This window comes from Muntiacus reevesi, chromosome 3 (genome assembly GCF_963930625.1).
Source record: "Muntiacus reevesi chromosome 3, mMunRee1.1, whole genome shotgun sequence".
Taxonomy (NCBI): Eukaryota; Metazoa; Chordata; class Mammalia; order Artiodactyla; family Cervidae; genus Muntiacus; species Muntiacus reevesi.
Window position 1 is genome coordinate 124,436,513 of NC_089251.1, and position 17,626 is coordinate 124,454,138.

General features: G+C 44.1%; 1 protein-coding gene across 1 annotated transcript; it reads left to right on the plus strand.

Moving 5' to 3' along the window:
• Positions 1–501: 501 nt before the first annotated feature.
• Positions 502–10,483, plus strand: FAM124B (family with sequence similarity 124 member B). The gene is made up of 2 exons (XM_065927628.1): positions 502–1,233; positions 9,726–10,483. Exons 1-2 carry the CDS (start codon positions 502–504, stop codon positions 10,377–10,379), a joined length of 1,386 nt encoding a protein of 461 aa, XP_065783700.1. The 3' UTR covers positions 10,380–10,483.
• The last annotated feature ends 7,143 nt before the right edge of the window (positions 10,484–17,626 follow it).

The following is a 17,626-nucleotide window of genomic DNA, read 5'->3' on the forward strand; positions in this document are numbered from 1 at the left end:
TCCTGTAATCAGGGAGGGAGGGAAGGAGGAAACCAGAACCCATTGTGGCCCAGAAAATGGATGTCTTTTCAACTAAACAGATTGCTATCAGCCTCTCACAGCCGAGGCTTATTCCTTTTTGCCTGGTCATTTCCTTTACAGAGTGTCTGTAAGAACCACCCACTCGAGTGTTTCTCAGGATTGTGGATTTTTAGGTCAAACAGAAAGCCAGGGAGCGGCTGACACAGCCCTGCACTCGCGGTGACATTATACACCGGCTGGATGACACGGACCCTGCGGCTGGTGTGTGTCGCATGGAGGCTGCTGTCCCGGAATCTGCGGAGGGTTCTCTCACAGTGTGGCCGGCAGCAACCAGGCATACGGGGTAAGAGCGTGGCTCTGAAGTCCTGAAGCTTTCCTGTTGGGCTGCAGGCTGAGTGTGGGAACCTCCCGCCCCTCCAATTCATTTCAGAAGCTGGACCCGCGGGCCGCCAGCATCCTTTGTCATCCTCAGCATCCACGATGGATGAGACACCGGAGCCCCCGGCCATGACTGTCCACCTCCTGGCCAACGCCGGGCAGGGCTTGCTTTTGCAGCAAACCCTGGATCGGCTCCTGGATTGCATTTGCCCAGATATCCGTCTCTTTCTTGTGTCTGAGCGGGCCAGTCCAGTGAAATACTACAACAAGTGCCACTCCAAGCGGTCACGCTTCCCGGGGATGTCTGTTCTGCTTTTCTTGCAGGAGAGCCTTGGAGAGGAGAGGTTCTTCCGTGTGCTTGACTCCCTACAGCATTGGCCGTGGCAGTGCTACCCTGCTCAGAACACCCAGGGAAGACCCTGCCCCTACCTTCTTGCCAATCAGGAATTCTACAGTCTGGACAGCCAGATGCCCATCTGGGGCGTGAGGCAGGTGCAGTGTGGCACCGAGATCCTGAGAGTGACCCTCTACTGCCGTTTTGATAACTACGAGGATGCCATCCGGCTCTACGCAATGATCCTGCAGACAGAAGCCACCTTGCAAAAGAGTAACTTCTGTTTCTTCAGGCTCTACTCCACTGAGACCTTTGCCCTGCAGCTCTCCCTGAAGCAGCTGCCCCTCGGAACATCGGTGGACCCCAAAGAGGCTTCGGTGTTGCAGTTCAAGGTCCAGGAGATTGGCCAGTTAGTGCCTCTTCTACCCCATCCCTGTGTCCCCATCAGCCGCACCCGGTGGCAAACACAGGACTATGATGGCAACAAGATTCTGCTTCAGGTATGTCTGTTCGGGCTCTGTGATCGCTCGATGCCCATGTAGCCGCGTGATTTGACAGCCAAGAGATGACGTAATGTCGTGGTTCTAAACCTTGTTTGCACACCAGGACCTCTGGGGAGCTTTCAAACCTTCTCATGTCATGACTTCACCCCAGATCAGTTAGACTGGAATCTTTGGGGGCACCCAGGCTTGGGTATTTTTTGAAAACTCCTTGGATAATGCTAATATGTAACTTGTAGCACAGTTGAGAGTCACTGATTTAATCAAATCCCCTCATCTGACAGATAAGGAAGTTCAGATGCTGTGAGCTGGTAGCTTACACAAGTAGTTTGCAGTAGATTCAGACAACATCCCATTTTTCAGATTTTTCTTTACCCGTGCTCCTCAACTAGACACCAATATTTTGCCCACTCTTTCGGTTCAGTTCTTTCCATGTGAACCTAAGAAAGCTGAAGTTATAATTAAAGTTGGGAATGTTAAGTATGTTGGGCTTCCTTAGTGGCTCAGTTATAAAGAATCTGCCTGCTAATGTAGGAGACATGGGTTTGAGCCCTGGGTTGAGAAGATCTCCTGGAGAAGGAAATGGCAACCCACTCCAGTATTCTTGCCTGGAGAATCCCATGGACAGAGGAGCCTGGTGGGCTACAGTCCATGGGATCACAGAGAGTCAGACATGACTTAGTGACTAAAACAAAAACAACAACAAATGTAAAATATGCCATCCTGTTGACTTAACTTTTAAGCATCTTGCATCACTGTCAAATTTTACCCCAGATCACGTTAGACGGTTAGAACCCTTCAAAACTGAGAAAAGCTTGAATTGAAAAATCTTCTGGTAAGCATCCTACTGAAAGCAAGCATAGTCATTAGCGTTACCACGTGTCATTTCTCCTACTGTATTACGTGGCAGTTGAACCTTGCCACTTAGTGGCTCCAGGATTTTTGAACCTTGGTTTCTTCATTAACACAACGAGGGTGTATAACATCATCCTAGAGGACAGGTTGCTATTTACATTAAGGGACCTGACTTACACGGAGCTTAAGATAGTGCCCAGAAAGCAATTTTAGCTCTTATTGTTTATATTATGCCCTAGACTAAGCATTTCACTTTGATTATTTTATTTAGTTCTTCTTACAACCTAGGAAGTTTTACAGAAGGCAAAGCCAAGGAGTAGAGGTACTGATTAGTTGCCCAAGACACAAGATTAAGTGTTTACCTGGCTCTAAAGCCAGGCAGCTAACCACTGCAGTCCAGTACTCTGTGTAAGTGTGTGCACGCAGGGAGGTGTACATGATATTCACAGCAAAGCTTCTGTCCTTGAGAAATGATCAGGAAGTGCTTTAAGACTTACTGGATAAGGTAAAAACAGGCTAGAAGATGAATTATCTTTCCCTTTGATTAATTTTTTTCTCATCAGCTTTGAGTTATTAATAAAATATGAGTCATACTGATTCTATATGAAATGATCTCTAAATCCTTTACCTTCTCATTCACATAAAGCGGATAGGCACTGTTTCTGTTAGTGGCCTATTATATAATTCACTAATTTGCAAGGCATCTAAAAATTTTCCTTCAGCCTTAGTTGATCTCCAGAATTCAAATCTCACTGTTGAGCAAAAATGTAATAAGTGTGTGCAGCAGGAGACACATTTTTGTTTTAAAGGCTAACTGACATTTTTACTTCTGAATCATGGCTTATACAGCTTAGCTCCATTGGAAAGTTAGGTGGAATTTGGGGAGTGCAGAATAGTTTTTTGGATAAATGTCAATGAGGTTAGGCTTTTGCAAACAAAACGGTGAATTATCTTCTGGAAACTTCTGTTTCTGGTGTCATATAAAAGTCTCTGAAGAATTCATGTACAAAGGATCGGATATAATACACTATATAAGATAACACATTGTAGCTACTTCACTCCTATAATGGGGTGAATTTTTCAGGATATGAAACCCATTGCAAACTTCCTTGTGGGGAAAGAGAATGAGGGGTAAATGCATTGGCCTTGTGTGTGCGTGTGTGTCTGTGTGCACACGTGTGTGTGTGTGTGAGCCTTAATCTTATTTCTTTTTTAAAATTAAAATTTTTAACCTTTATTTTTTGTAAATTTATTTATCTTTTAATTGAAGGATAATTGCTTTACAGAATTTTGTTGTTTTCTGTCAAACATCCAGATGAATCAGCCGTAGGTATATATATATGGCCCCTCCTCTGGAACCTCCCTCCCCATCCCACCCCTCTAAATTGTTACAGAACCCCGGTTTGAGTTCCCTGAGTCATAGAGCAAATCCCCATGGACTATTTATTTTACACATGGTAGTGCATATGCTTCCATGTTACTCTCTCCATCCATCCCGCCTTCTCCTTCCTTCCCCGCCCCTGTGTGCATAAGTCTGTTCTTACATTGGTTTTTGTGCGTAAGTAGCCTGGGTCTTAAGAAGCAGGCTTAGGAGCTGACTCCCAGCTCTGCCACTTCTCTAGACAGGCTGCTGTGGTCAGCAGCTGGCTGCCAGCAACTCTGAAGATGATCCATTTGAGTTCCTCATCCCACAAGGGTCCCCTAAAACTTCTGGACTTCACGTCAGTTGGACCAATTTGGATCAGACTCTCTTCTCTCTCGAATGCACTCAGTCACTCATTCAGGGGAATGGGGTTGTGTGGATAGCTTAGTTCTGAGGCAGAGGCTCTCCTCTCTTGCATCCTTAGGTTTTTTCTGGACTCAGACTCTCTTGGGACTCCTGGGGAGGGGGAACAAGAATCCCCAGGGAAGAGCAGTGAGGGGACAAATTACGGGTAGCACAAATGACTGATGGCCACCAAAGAAAAAAAAATAATACAATGCAGGAGACCTGAGTTCGATCCCTGGGTCAGGAAGATCCTGTGGAGAAGGGAATGGCAACCCACTCCAGTATTCTTGCCTGGAGAACTCCATGGACAGAGGAGCCTGTTGGGCTACAGTCCATGAGGTCACAAAGAGTCAGACATGACTGAGGGACTCAGCGTGCATGAATGTATTTACCGGAGAGTTATAATCACAAGTTCACTAATCCACATGTAACCCTTCCTCAGGGTCAGGATGGACGTGTGCCGAGGGGGTTGCAGGGGGTGATTTGCTAGATCCAGTGAGGGTGGTGGGCAAAGCTTCCCTGAGGGGTGAGACCTGGCCCTGCCTGAGCTGGATAGCCCAGAAGGAGGTAGCCAGGTGGAGATAAGAGGAAAGTGTTCCGAGTGGAGGAGATGATGGGTGAGAATGTGTAGAATGACATTTTCGTAGCCTTCGTGTTCAGAAAGCACCCTATGGTCCCATGTGGCTGGAGAGAAGGAGGGGGTTGGGGGAAGAGGATGGGCAGTGGGCAGAGGCTACATCTTCAGGCACATGGTCAGCCACTGGGGGGCAAGCACCATGAGGACAGGGACCGTTTTTGGTCCACTCCTGTATTCCCAGTACCTACAACAATGTCCGGCACGTGGTAGGCGAAAACCATTCTTGGGTGAATGAGCAAAAGCCTTGCCAAGTAGCTTCTATTTTATCCTGATTATAATCAGCAGTCACTGATAGAGCCTCTGAATGGTAGTGACATGTACAATTTGCATTATGAGATCAAAACAGGGGATATACATGGAGGTGTTTTGTAAAGTGGAAACTGTAGTATAATTATTGTCTGTGTAAGAAGGATGCTATGTGTCTGTCCATGTCTTTTCTTACATGACCTCTTGTCAGTGAAGACTACCTGATGCTTCTCAGAGCCCAGGATATGTGTTTTGAGAGATTGATATTAGGGTACATAGTAGATGCTCAGTAATGAATGAATGTCTGAATACATGATCAGGAATGTCAGTGTTTATTCCTTCACCAAGTACTTAGTGAATGCATACCTTGGGCTACCCTATTCTCCACTTGGCAGTTTTCATCCTAGTCTCACTCCTTGGTGGATGTATCTGTTGTTGGGTGTCTGACATAATCTTTTTGGTTCTACTTTTAGGATTTCCATATCTCTTTTCAGATTGCCATCTGTTGTTGCATGCTGTTTACTTTATCCATTAGAGTCTTTAGTATATTAATCAGAATTATTTAAAATTGCTGGCCTGATAATTCCAACATCCCTGCCACGTCTGGTTCTGATACTTGCTCTGTCTTTTCACTGTGCCTTTTTACCTTTTGTAATGTCTTGTAATTTTTTTTCCCTGATAGCCAGGATGGTGTAGGCGACACAGGAACAGCTGTAAATAATGCTTTACTAATGTGGTGGCAAGGAGTTGGGGGAAGGGAGTCATTCTAAAATTAGGTCTCAGTCTGAATGAGTCTATGCCTTGAACTTCACAAGTGTTTACACTTTTTTCTCTGTCCTCTTAGGTGGAAGAGAATGGCTAGAGTGGGCTGGAGTTGAATACTTCACTTCTCTCACATGAAAGGCTAGAGGAAGCTGGAGTTGGGTATTCCTCTTCCATGGGTCAGTTCAGTCCAGTCGCTCAGTCATGTCCGACTCTTTGCGACCCCATGGACCACAGCATGTCAGGCCTCCCTGTCCATCACCAGCTCCCAGAGTTTACCCAAACTCATGTCCATTGAGTTGGTGATGCCATCCAACCATCTCATCCTCTGTCAGTCCCTTCTCCTCTTGCCCTCAATCTTTCCCAGCATCAGGGTCTTTTCAAATGAGTCAGCTCTTCACATTAGGTGGCCAAAATATTGGAGTTTCAGCTTCCATGGGTCAGTTAGGCTATGATAATACACCAGCATGTTAGACTTAGGTTAACTAGTTTCCCCAGAAAGAAGGTCTTTTTTCTTTTTGCCTGCACATGTGGAAACCATACAGTCTTTTTTTTTTTTCCCTCAGTGTAGGAGAAAACCTCTTTTGCTATTTCTTAGGATCACTTTTAGTAAGAGACAATACTATTTTCCCTGCATGATGTCAGATTTCCCTTAACAGTTTGATCATGTTTCGGTGAGGCAGAGTCTCTTGTTTCTCAAGTGTTTGGAGCCAAATGTGTGACAAATAATCTTCCTGTTCATCAAGGTGTTTGCTAATGTTCCTTGAAACTTGAAAACACCTAGCTCTCAATCTGTAACATTTTACAAATATTTCTTAGAAAGATGTGCTCTAAATAATCAGAATCTCTACAAATGCATTTCAATTGCTTCTCTGGCAAGAGAAGCTTCATTTTCTCTCAAGAGATTTATCTCAATCACTCAGCATTATGCTTCTCCTGAAAATTCTTCACTCCAACTGCACAACCTGCATTACTACAGTGAAAATCTTGTACTTTCTTCTATCGTATGGTCTAAGGACTTCTCTTAAAAAAAGGAAAAGTTGATGTTCTCTCTCTTAAAGATTGCAGAAATGATCATCCATAGGATGGATGTCCTTCTGCAGTTTCTTGAAAAGACTTTGTATCCACTTAATGGACAATAATTAGGGGACATACATTTCTACACACAAACAATTTGTTAGGCATTAAGCTTTATTTATTTATCTAACAGACATCTAGTGATTACTTACCACATGTTGGGTATTGTGCTATATACTGGAGATATAGTGATCAAGATGGTGTATAAAGTCCTAGCTCTTCCAATTGACAAAGTATAGAAGAAGATAACAGAGAATTTGAGCACACAACTGCAGAATAGCATGATGACTACTAGGATGTGGAAAGTACAGGCTGCCAGGACAGCAAGTAGTATGAATAATGATGATGATAGTAGCCAGCTTATGTTTAGGAACACTATGTCCTGGGCACTGTTACAATTTAAACTTCTCAGCAACTCTCTGACATTGGTACTTTTTATCATCTCCTTCTATGTATGAGGAAACCAAAGTACAGAAAAATTAGGTAACTTGTCTAAAGTCCCACAACTAATAAGTGACAGAACCAATATTTAGGGGCACCTCTGATGACTTCCCTGGTGGCTCAGATGGTAGAGAATCAACTTGCAATGCAGGACACCCAGGTTTGATCCCTGGGTCGGGAAGATCCCCGGGAGAAGGAAGTGTCAACCCACTCCAGTATTCTCCCTTGGAGAATTCCATGGACAGAGGAGCTTGGCAGGTTACATGGGATCGCAAAGAGTCAGACACCACTGAGTGGCTTTCACTTTCACTTTCTTTTCTGGTAGCTCAGTGGTAAAGAATCTGCCTGCCAATGCAGGAGACACAGGTTCAATCCCTGGTCCAGGAACATCTTTGGAGAAGGAAATGGAACCCACACCCGTATTCTTGCCTGCAAAATCATGGACAAAGGATCTTGGCCAGTTATAGTCCATAGGGTCACAAGGAGTCAGACACTACTTAGCGACTGAACAATAACTACCCAGATTCAGTGACACGGAGAAGGCTTCTAGGAGGAAATGATGTGTAAGCTTGGAGTTGACAAAAGGTAGGCGTTTTCAGGAAAAAGAGTCAGAGGTGACACATCCCAGACAGAGGAAATAATATACACAAACACTGGCATTAGGAAAGAACAAATAATGTTCCAATAATTGAAAAAGGCTCAATTTTGACAAGAGGAAGAAGGGGTGAATTAGGCTGGAGTAAGAAAAGACAGACTGCGAAGGGTATTTGTTGTTGTTGTTGAGTTTATCAGTCATATCTGACTCGTTGTGACCTCATGGACTGCAGCATGCCGGGGTTCCCTGTCCTTCACTATCTCCTGGAGTTTGCTCAAACTCATGTCCATTGAGTCGGGGATGCCACCCAACCATCTCATCCTCTGTTGCCTTCTTCTCCTCCTGCCTTCAATCTTTCCCAGCATCAAGGTCTTTTCCAGGGAGACAGCTCTTCACATCAGATGGCCAAAATACTGGAGCTTCAGCTTCAGCGTAAGTCCTTCCAATGAATATTCAGGGTTGATTTCCTGTAGGATTATCTGGTTTGATCTCTTTGCTGTTCAAGGGACTCTGAAGAGTCTGCTCCAGCACCACAGTTTGAAAGCATCAATTCTTCGGTGCTCAGTCTTCTTTATGGTCCAACTCTCACATTCATACATGACTACTGGAAAAACCATAGCTTTGACTAGATGGATTTTTGTCAGCACAGTGATATTTCTGTTTTTGAATACTCTGTCTAGGTTTGTTATAGCTTTTCTTCCAAGGAGAAAGCGTCTTTTAATTTCATGGCTGCAGTCACTGTCCACAATGATTTTGGAGCCCAAGAAAATAAAGTCTGTCATTGTTTCCATTGTTTTCCCATCTATTTGCCATGAAGGGTATGAAAAATAAAGTGCTAGTTGTTCAGTTGTGTCTGACCCTATGAGGCCCGATGGACTGTTGCTCACCAAGCTCCTCTGTCCACGGAATTCTCTAGGCAAGAATACTGGAGTGGGTTACCATGTCCTTCTCCAGGGGATCTTTCCAACCCAGGGATTGAACCTGGGTCTCCCACATTGCAGGCAGATTCTTTACCATCTGAGCCACCACGGAAGTCCTGAAGGGTATGGTGGTCTATTTAAGGGATTTGATTTTATCTTAAGAAGAGTAGGGAGCCACTTGAAGCAGGAGGGTGACATGATCAAAACTGTTTTCAAAGCTTCTCTGGTTGTGGAGTGGAGAATGGATTGGAGGGAGGCCAGGAGCACCCATGAGGTGTCCCTACAGATGGCTGTTGCAGTATTTCAACCAGTGATGCCAACGTCTGCCCTAGGGTTAATGGCAGTGGACATGGAGGGACAGGAAGACCTGAGAAGTCTTTGGAAGACAGAGTCCATGGGAATGGGTGACATGGAGGATGAGGAAGGGAAAATGAGTCTCTTGCTTGGCTAGTATATAGCAAATGATGCCAGGTTCTCTGAGAGGGAGGAGAGTTAGCAGAATAGATTTAATGAGAGGAGGGAGATGAGTTCACCCTCGGACATGTTGAGTTTTAGGAACTTGTGCCTGGATGATGGTTGGATAGATAAGTCTGAAGCTTAAGAGATGGATCTGAACTATAATGAGACTTTCCGATGCCTTCATCAGTCAGATAATAATTGAAGGCATGGGATTCAATGAGATTTTCCTGAGAGAGTGTGCAGACTGAGAAGAGAAGATGGCCCAGGTTAGCACTGAAGAACTATGTCCTGTGATGAAACTGAGAGGAGCAGATGGAAAAAGAAAATCCAGAAGAAGGTGTTGACATAGAAATTTAAGGAGAAATCTTCAAATGTAAAGGAGAAGGGTCAGCCTTGTAAAATTCCAATAGAGTTCAAGTAAAAATTAGTGACACGGAGGCTCCTCTAGATTGCATAGTCTAATATCAATCCTGAACAATTTCTGAATATGTAAATAGCCAGATTTGAGTTCCGGAAAAGAAAAACTTTATTGGATTAAATAAAAAGGTAGAATATAATGTCCAGAAAGCAAAGGTGGCAGCTCATCTTGTTGAAGGACTCTTACTTCTATTCAGTTCAACTGACTTTATTGAAAGTGTGCATGAGCACAGCGTGGCAGAAGGCTGAGCATGATGTAATCTGTTCTTGGCACTTAGCTAATGGAAAACATTAACTCTTCTCCTTGTCCCATAGGTCCAGTTGAATCCAGGGCTTGATGTGAGGAATGGCGAGCCTCCTTTTCTGAACAGCACCTTGGGAGCTGACACTCTTCCCCACAGCTCCAGGCTGACCCCTGTCTCTGCAATTAGGACCCTAGAGCTGAGGAGTCGAAGGAGTCGGGGCAGGAGGTTCAAGGTGGGTTCCGTGGAGCGGCCTGAGCCTGGTGGGCGGCCAGTGTCAGACAGTTCTGGTGACACTTCGTGGGAAAGCCCTGGTGGCTCAGCTCAGCCCAGCAGCCCAGCCACGGACTCCCAGCCACAACTCTCCTCTCTTCACCTCGAACCCGGCGCCAGAATGAAGGTCCTCGGCCGGGAAAACAACTTCGAGAATCTGGAGGCAGAGACCAATGTTGACACCGGATTCACCGTGGTCAGTTCTGAACCCAGGCCATCTTTTGAGAGCAGATTTCCGAGGAATCTTCCGACCCACCAACCACCATCCTGCTTGTCAACCTCTTTCTCAGGGTCAGCTGCTTCCAAAAACAACAGGATCTTCAAGGAAAGGGTTCACCCCCTGTCACCTGCTGGCCAAAGGGAACTTGGTGCTAAGAAGATACTCTCAAAATGTCCTCTTCCTCTGCCAGTCCAAGGTGAAGCAAAAGAAGCAGAAGAAGAATTCTTTATATAGCATAAGACGACTGTCTTTCTAAAACTCGAGATCAAATAGGATGTTCTAGAAATGGAGCACTGACCCAGAATCAGCCCGTTTCTTGTTCATCTGAGGGGGCCTGAATATGAGCCATGCATGTATCTGCATCACTTTTATTTCAAATGTTCAAAGTCTAGCTGCGCTGTGAGGCGCTGGTGAGTGGTTTTCATTTGCTGTCGTGGTCATGAGGGAATACAGCCAACGCACAGGGAAAAAGCCCATTGGCTCACGTCCCTGGGGACACTCTAACCCAGCTGGGTGTGTTGAGTTCAGCATCTATCAGGATAATTGCATTGTATGCAAATGAGTCGGATGTGTTATGCAATGCTGATTAGTGACTGTAATTTGGTTTTAATTTTTACTTGGGTTGCATAGCTCATGCCCCCGGGACAGCATTGGACTATTTATTCTTTAGTGTTTTTTTTAATTTTTATGTGACCTCATTTAGTAACGAGGCCCTGTTCACCACGAACCCTCCAGTGATTTTTGCCTTGAAAGTTGTTTGCATCTGGAATGAGTTAACATGCAAAGCGTTTTGAAAATTGCAAACATTTTTTTTTTCCTGTTTAATGAGCAGCAACCCTGGAAGCCAAAAAAATCAGGTTAAAAGTGAAAGCTAGGCTCCAGGGTTTTCTTGCTCCTCCATTTCTTGTTTGTTTCTGTACTACTCTAGTGGGGCCAGTGGTTCATATAATTAAGCAGAGAGGAGTGGGATGTGACTGGATGATTCGAAATCGCCACGGAGTATGGCAGGAAGATTGCATTGGTTTGGTCATTAGAGCAGGACTTGGGTTCTTTTGACCATGTACAAATTGCTAAATTCCTCTGTAATTCTCATTCATTCATTTATACATTTACTGGTGCAGTAGATTGTATCAACACCTCCCTTTGAGTAGGATAATGACATATGGTGCACATAGGTTCTGTGGCCATCAAACCCAAAACTTGTTTATGATTTTGCCTTATGAGAAATCCATTCTATCAGCTTTTAAGAACATGTTGGAGGGCAAATATTTCCCTGGGAAACATTTCCACAGTTGATACCACACTTGCTGCATCAGACTGTATGAAGAACCTGTGGATGAAGATTGGGCATACTCTGAACTGCAGTTATAATCATAATGGACAAATACTTAATTGCTCACATGGTGTCTTGTTTCATTGGGTTGATACTCACATGTTCAAAAACATCTGAGGTCTGTGTGTTTCAGTTAATTTATAAGGTGATTTTATTCCAAGAACTTCATTTTCCAGAACAGATGTTAAGTGACTAGAAATGCTGATTTAGCTGGATCTTTTGAAGACCCTAACACTACACCCAACTGCAGAGAAGGATGAGTTCAGACTTAAGGATGAATCTCATGGTAGCAAGACTGGACTGGGTTTAGGTGCTCTGACTGCCTAATAGAATGGAAACGGAAGACAGCTGAAAATGGACAAAGACAAGACTTATAAATGGATTTTTGTCCTGACACTATCAATATATTCTCATCCCCATCTTTTTCTTTCCCTCAGGTTAGAGTTAGATCTTAGAGTGTGGAATGAAGAATTTACATTTAGTATGGTTTTCTATAATAGGTGTTTAAAAAAAATTAAAGTCTTATTTAAACTGAACTATTGAGCTGCCTTGAAAAGCACAGCAGGAAGTTCTGAGGTTTCTTTCTGGCTTTTTTTTAGGTTATCTAATTCCTTTAACAAAATACATGGGTAAGAATAGAAGTACATGGAAATCATGAAGAATATTGAGGAATTTGAATGATAACTTACAAAATTGACTTGTAAAATAAGAGTGTGCTCATAAAATGTCACCTTCTCTATCCTCCTGCTCATGACAGGAATTCAATTTACCACATGATAGGAGAGAAATTCCAGTGGGTAGGAGAGAAATACCAGTGGGTGGATGAGAAAGGCCCAAATTTGGGTCTCAGTTTTAAAATTTGCTGTTTATATGTGACCTTAAACCTTTGATCTTCTGTTGCCTTACCTTCTGTACCAAGGTTGTTAGAAAAATCAACATTATGCATATGAAAGCATTTGGATATTGTTAAACACTGTAAACATGTAAGATATTATAATTTCAAATGATCCTTCATACCCATATTTTTAAATGTATTAACAAAAAAGGATTTTTAAAAAGCAACCTTTAGTAAAAGCAATGATAAATTAAAAGAAAAAAAAAGAAAATCCAGTTCTCTCATACTTTTGCAATATGTGTCATTTATATTTACATATCTGGAGGAAAATTATAGGATCAAATATATCCTAAAAGTTCAAAAGAGATTACATATAACAAGAGACAAACTATGAACTAGTCTAATCCAATTTATCAAATTATCCAGACTCTTTACTTACTTGTACTGTATTTCCTGAAATGTAAAATGTATCATGAGGGACTTCTGATGATCAGATAATTTTATATTTTTTATAGGTATATTAAAACCCAGTTGCATTTCAGTTGTTTGGCTCTTTTTAACCCCCATAGTATTCACATTTTTTTGCAAGCATTGTTTGGATATTGCTAAACATTAATAGAAATGGTACCATTTGGAAGCTTGCAAATGTGTTTGTTAGAGGAAGTTGTTTAGTTGCTGAGTCCATGGACTGTAGCCCGCCAAGCTCCTCTGTCCACGGACTTTTCCAGGCAAGAACACTGGAGTAGGGTGCCATGGTCTTCTTCAGGCAATATTCCCACCCCAGGGATTGAACCTGCGTCTTCTGCGCTGCAGGTGGGTCCGTAACCAGGCAGCCACCATGGAAGCCTGTTAAGGGGAGTAGAGAGGGAAGGAGAGGGAGACACCTTGCCTGACAAAAGTCAGTGAGCAAGGGTCTCAGCTGCACCCCATCGTCCTTGGCTCAGACCGTGTCACAATCCAAGCTTGTACTGCTGGCCACAACAGACCAATAAATCCAGAGACAGATTATTGACGCAAGGAATAGCGATATTGCTCAGAAACTGAGACAATGGTGGACAAGTGTCCCAAAGAACCATCTTGCCTGGGTTTTGGAGGCTAGTTTCTCTTCTAGAACAAAGGTGGGGGCAGAGGTGAGGATGTAAAGTAAAAAGGCTGGATACATTGTTGCAAACATTTCCCGTTCTAGGGACTCCAGAGGGGATGTATTCATTTCTTTCTTCCTGCAATCATTCTTAGGTGGACTTGGTCAGGAGGTTTCCTGTGAACTGAGCAAAGATGTCTTAGTTTAACATTAAGGCACAGGAGATGAGGTTCCCAGAGATGGGCCATTATGTATACCTTAAGCTATAGGCAACATCCTTTGTAGTGATTAACATGTAGCAAAAGCGATAACAAAGGTTAGAATAAAAGAAACAAATTCAAAATGGAGTCAGATTTGTTCTCTATTACTGCAGGGCTTTGTGGAAGTGACCTTGGTCTTTTCACCACTGACAACAACCCAATTACAATTGGGAGGTGCTGGAGGCAGGGGTGGGAGGAGGTGAAAACCCCTTCCTTCCCTCCCAGGGAGAGATGAAAGGGGAAGGAAAGGGGAGAGACAAGAATGGGTACAGACCCATTGTCTGTTAATAATGGGAAACTAACTTTCATCTCATTGTTATAAAACCTAGTCAGAAATTCCTGGGATAACAACCTTAAACCCGGATGACTTTTTCTCTTTTTTTGACTGCCCAGGGGCTGCTCTAGTTGCAGAACCTGGGCTCAGTTGTCCCACGGAATGTGAGATCTTAGTTCCCCGACCAGGGATCAAACCCGCATTCCCTGCACTGGACTGAGTACCTCCTGGCTTAGTGGCTCAGATGGTGAAGAATCTACCTGCAATGCACAAGTCATGGGTTCAATCCCTGCGTTGGGAAGATCCCCTAGAGAAGGGAATGGCTACCCACTCCAGTTTTCTTGCCTGGAGAATTCCATGCACAGTGGAGCCTGGCGGGCTACAGTTCATGGGGTCACAAAGAGCTGGACACAACTGAGCAACTAACAATGCTTTGGAAGGCAGATTCTTAACCACTGGACCACCAGGGAAGTCCCCCCCCCCCCCCCCCGCACCGCCCCCAATCCCAACTCTCTTTCTTGTCTTCTCTAAGCCACAGTGTGTAGATTCTTTACCTCCCTTTTCATTTCTTTTTCTTCTTTCCCGGAGCCCCTCCCTTTTCAGTCCTTTGTCTTTCTTTTCCTTCTTCTCTCTTCCTTTTGTCTTTTCCTCCTTCTGTGTTTCTGTGGGGGTGTGAATTTGATACTCTCTTCATTCTTCCCTCTGTTTAAAATACTTTGTCTTTGCAGCATCTCCCAAGATTCCTCAAGGGTTGACCTGTAGCTAGAACTTCTGACAGCTTGCCTTGGCTCACCACGGAGGGGATCAGATGAAAGGTTTACTTTTTCTCTGAGGACATTCTCTCCACCTTCCCATTCATTGCTGGGATCCTGCTCTGGGGCTGCTCCACCTGCATCACTTAGAAACGAGCCTGTCTTTCCTCCCATGGCTCGCTCCTTCCTTTCACATCTCTCCAACCTTTCTTTGAGGTCTGAAGGTATTTCCCGAGCATATCTCACAATTAGCAATTTAAAATATTGTCCATCATTTGTGATAGGAAAACAAAAGGCGCTTATGGTTCCAGAGGGCACATAATGAAGATTCATGTTATTAAGAACTCGAGCCTGCTAAACTTTATTTCAAAAACGTTGAGAAGTCTAGTTATTCCAGAGACTCTATCTGACACAATAAGGTCCTGCTTGGCATGAACAAGGTATCCTATTAGAAGATTCCATTTGCCAGAGGTGATTCTGAGGTGTTTAAGAACAATAAAGAAGAACAATAATACTAAATCTTGAACTGATGATGGCTGACTTAAGAACCCCATTCCTAGGTGGGAGTTTCTCGCCTATGTATTTCCAGCTTTACACCAAGCCTGTGAGGTAGGTGCTACAATGATCCCCATTTCACAGATGAGAAAACTGAGGTACAGAGAGGTCAAGAGCCTAATCAGGAAGGGAGATCTGTTTCCATGTGATGCCTCCCTGCCTCCACACCTTGTGTCCTGACAACAGGCATGCCGCCCTGCCTTCCTCCTTACATGCCCCAGACTTGCCCTGGTGGGCTCCATCTTGTCCTGTAGGCCTTAGGTTCCACGCCCTGTCCGGACGGGCCTGACCAGATGATGCCCTATTAAACCAGCCTGGGCACCAGACCCTGCTGCGGTCCTAGGATTGCGGTTGAGGCATGCTAATGTCTATTATAAATCATAGTCCTTTTTATATCCCTTTCCACGGGACAGCAGTTGCATCTTACAATTTTCTCTTGCTTTGCGCAATGGTGTAAATTACAAAACTAAGTGTGAATCTTAGCAGGACTGGACTTTTCAGTGGGGTGTGTAAATGCTTCCCTTGTTTTGCACTGGAGCATTAATCCGCCAGTAGAGGGCACTGTTGTGATACAATCGCAGGACTGCAGGGGCCATCTCCAAGCTTTTCCCCTCTGCTTCAACACAAGAGAGCACAACAGAGATATTTTTAAATTAATTTATACTCAGGAAATTTCCCCATAGGAGTCTCAGCGGGAGGCAGAGCCCACCTGAAACACCTTCCATCCTTGCATCCCTTGAGGTAGTCACGAGGCCAATCTGGTAGCTTTGACGTGGGAAAACTCCTTTAGGTTCGGGGTTGACAGGCAGAAGTCCCAGGGAGAAGTGATGTCAGCCTTTGGCTTTGGCGCTCATACCCTACACTGGTCCAGAGGCCTGATTTTGGTTGTGATTCATCCTCCTCTTGTTCTTTTGTATTTTTGGAGTCAGTTCTCCCAGCCTTCTGATAAATCCGTTCTCAGCTTGAATCAGTTACAATCAGTTCTGTTCTTGCACCAAATAACAGGCTGAAATCCAGTGAGACAGTGAGATCGGGGTTCAGGTCAAGCACAAAATTGGGGCACGTCGTTAGGGAATTGCGTTTTCAAAGGGCTAAACAAAGCTGTTTAAAACCGGTCGTTTGGGGGTTCAGTGTCTCTTTGATGTTCTCTTGGCTTTGATTCTTTTGATTCTTTTCGTTTGGGATTGCTTCTTTCTTCTCCCTCACGGCTGGGACAGTAAGAACACCCACCCCCGTCCCCTTACCAGGCTAAGAAGGATGCAGCAGGGGACTCACCGGAGGGAGCAGAGTCCCTTCTGAGACACAGGTCAGCCTCTAGACTTGTCTAGGGATGATGGAAGGAACCCTATGTGCTACATGTGGTCAGGCTTAGGTCACCAGGAGGACAGGACCTCCAGTTAGTTAGAGCCGTTTGGCTTCTAAGCAAGAGAGACTGAGAACTAACTTCAACAAAAAGAGAAAGAAGGAAAGTTACTGCACCCTTTAACTGAAGGTGTGCCTCAGAGAATCATAGCCCCAGGGTCATATTCGACAAGCAAAGCCTCCTAGTACAGAGACAAGTCTTTTCTAAGACTTCCAGAGAAGATTCTCTGATTGGGCTGGCCTGAGTCACATGTCCATGATTGGACCAATCATTGTGCCCAGATGATGGGATTCTCTGATGGGTGAGTCTGTGGCTCTGTATCTATTTATGTGAATGAGATTTGGGAGGATACAAGAGGGGAAGTTAGCCCCACTTGAACAAAATGTTCAAGTTTATTGACTATGCCGAAGCCTTTGACTGTGTGGATCAGAGCGAACTGTGGAAAATTCTGAAAGAGATGGGCATACCAGACCACCTGACCTGCCTCTTGAGAAACCAACCTGTATGCAGGTGAAGAAACAACAGTGAGAACTGGACATGGAACAACAGACTGGTTCCAAATAGGAAAAGGAGTACGTCAAGGCTGTATATTGTCACCCTGCTTATTTAACTTATATGCAGCGTACATCATGAGAAATGCTGGACTGGATGAAGCACAGCTTGAATCAAGATTGCTGGGAGAAATATCAATAACGTCAGATACGCAGATGACACCACCTTTATGGCAGAAAGTGAAGAAGAACTAAAGATGAAAGACCGCTTGATGAAAGTGAAAGAGGAGAGTGAAAAAACTGGCTTAAAACTCAACGTTCGGAAAACTAAGATCATGGCATCTGGTCCTATCACTTCATGGCAAGTAGATGGGGAAACAGTGGAAACAGTCAAAGATTTTATTTTGGGGGGCTCCAAAATCACTGTAGATGGTGACTGCAGCCATAAAATTAAAAGACGCTTACTCCTTAGAAGGAAAGTTGTGACCAACCTAGACAGCTTATTAAAAAGCAGAGACGTTACTTTGCCAACAAAAG

Excerpts from the sequence above, each read along its gene's own strand:
- FAM124B (XM_065927628.1), top strand. The coding sequence starts at position 502 with ATGGATGAGACACCGGAGCCCCCGGCCATGACTGTCCACCTCCTGGCC. Across the intron at positions 1,234-9,725 it reads GCAACAAGATTCTGCTTCAG|GTCCAGTTGAATCCAGGGCT; the intron begins GTATGTCTGTTC and ends CTTGTCCCATAG.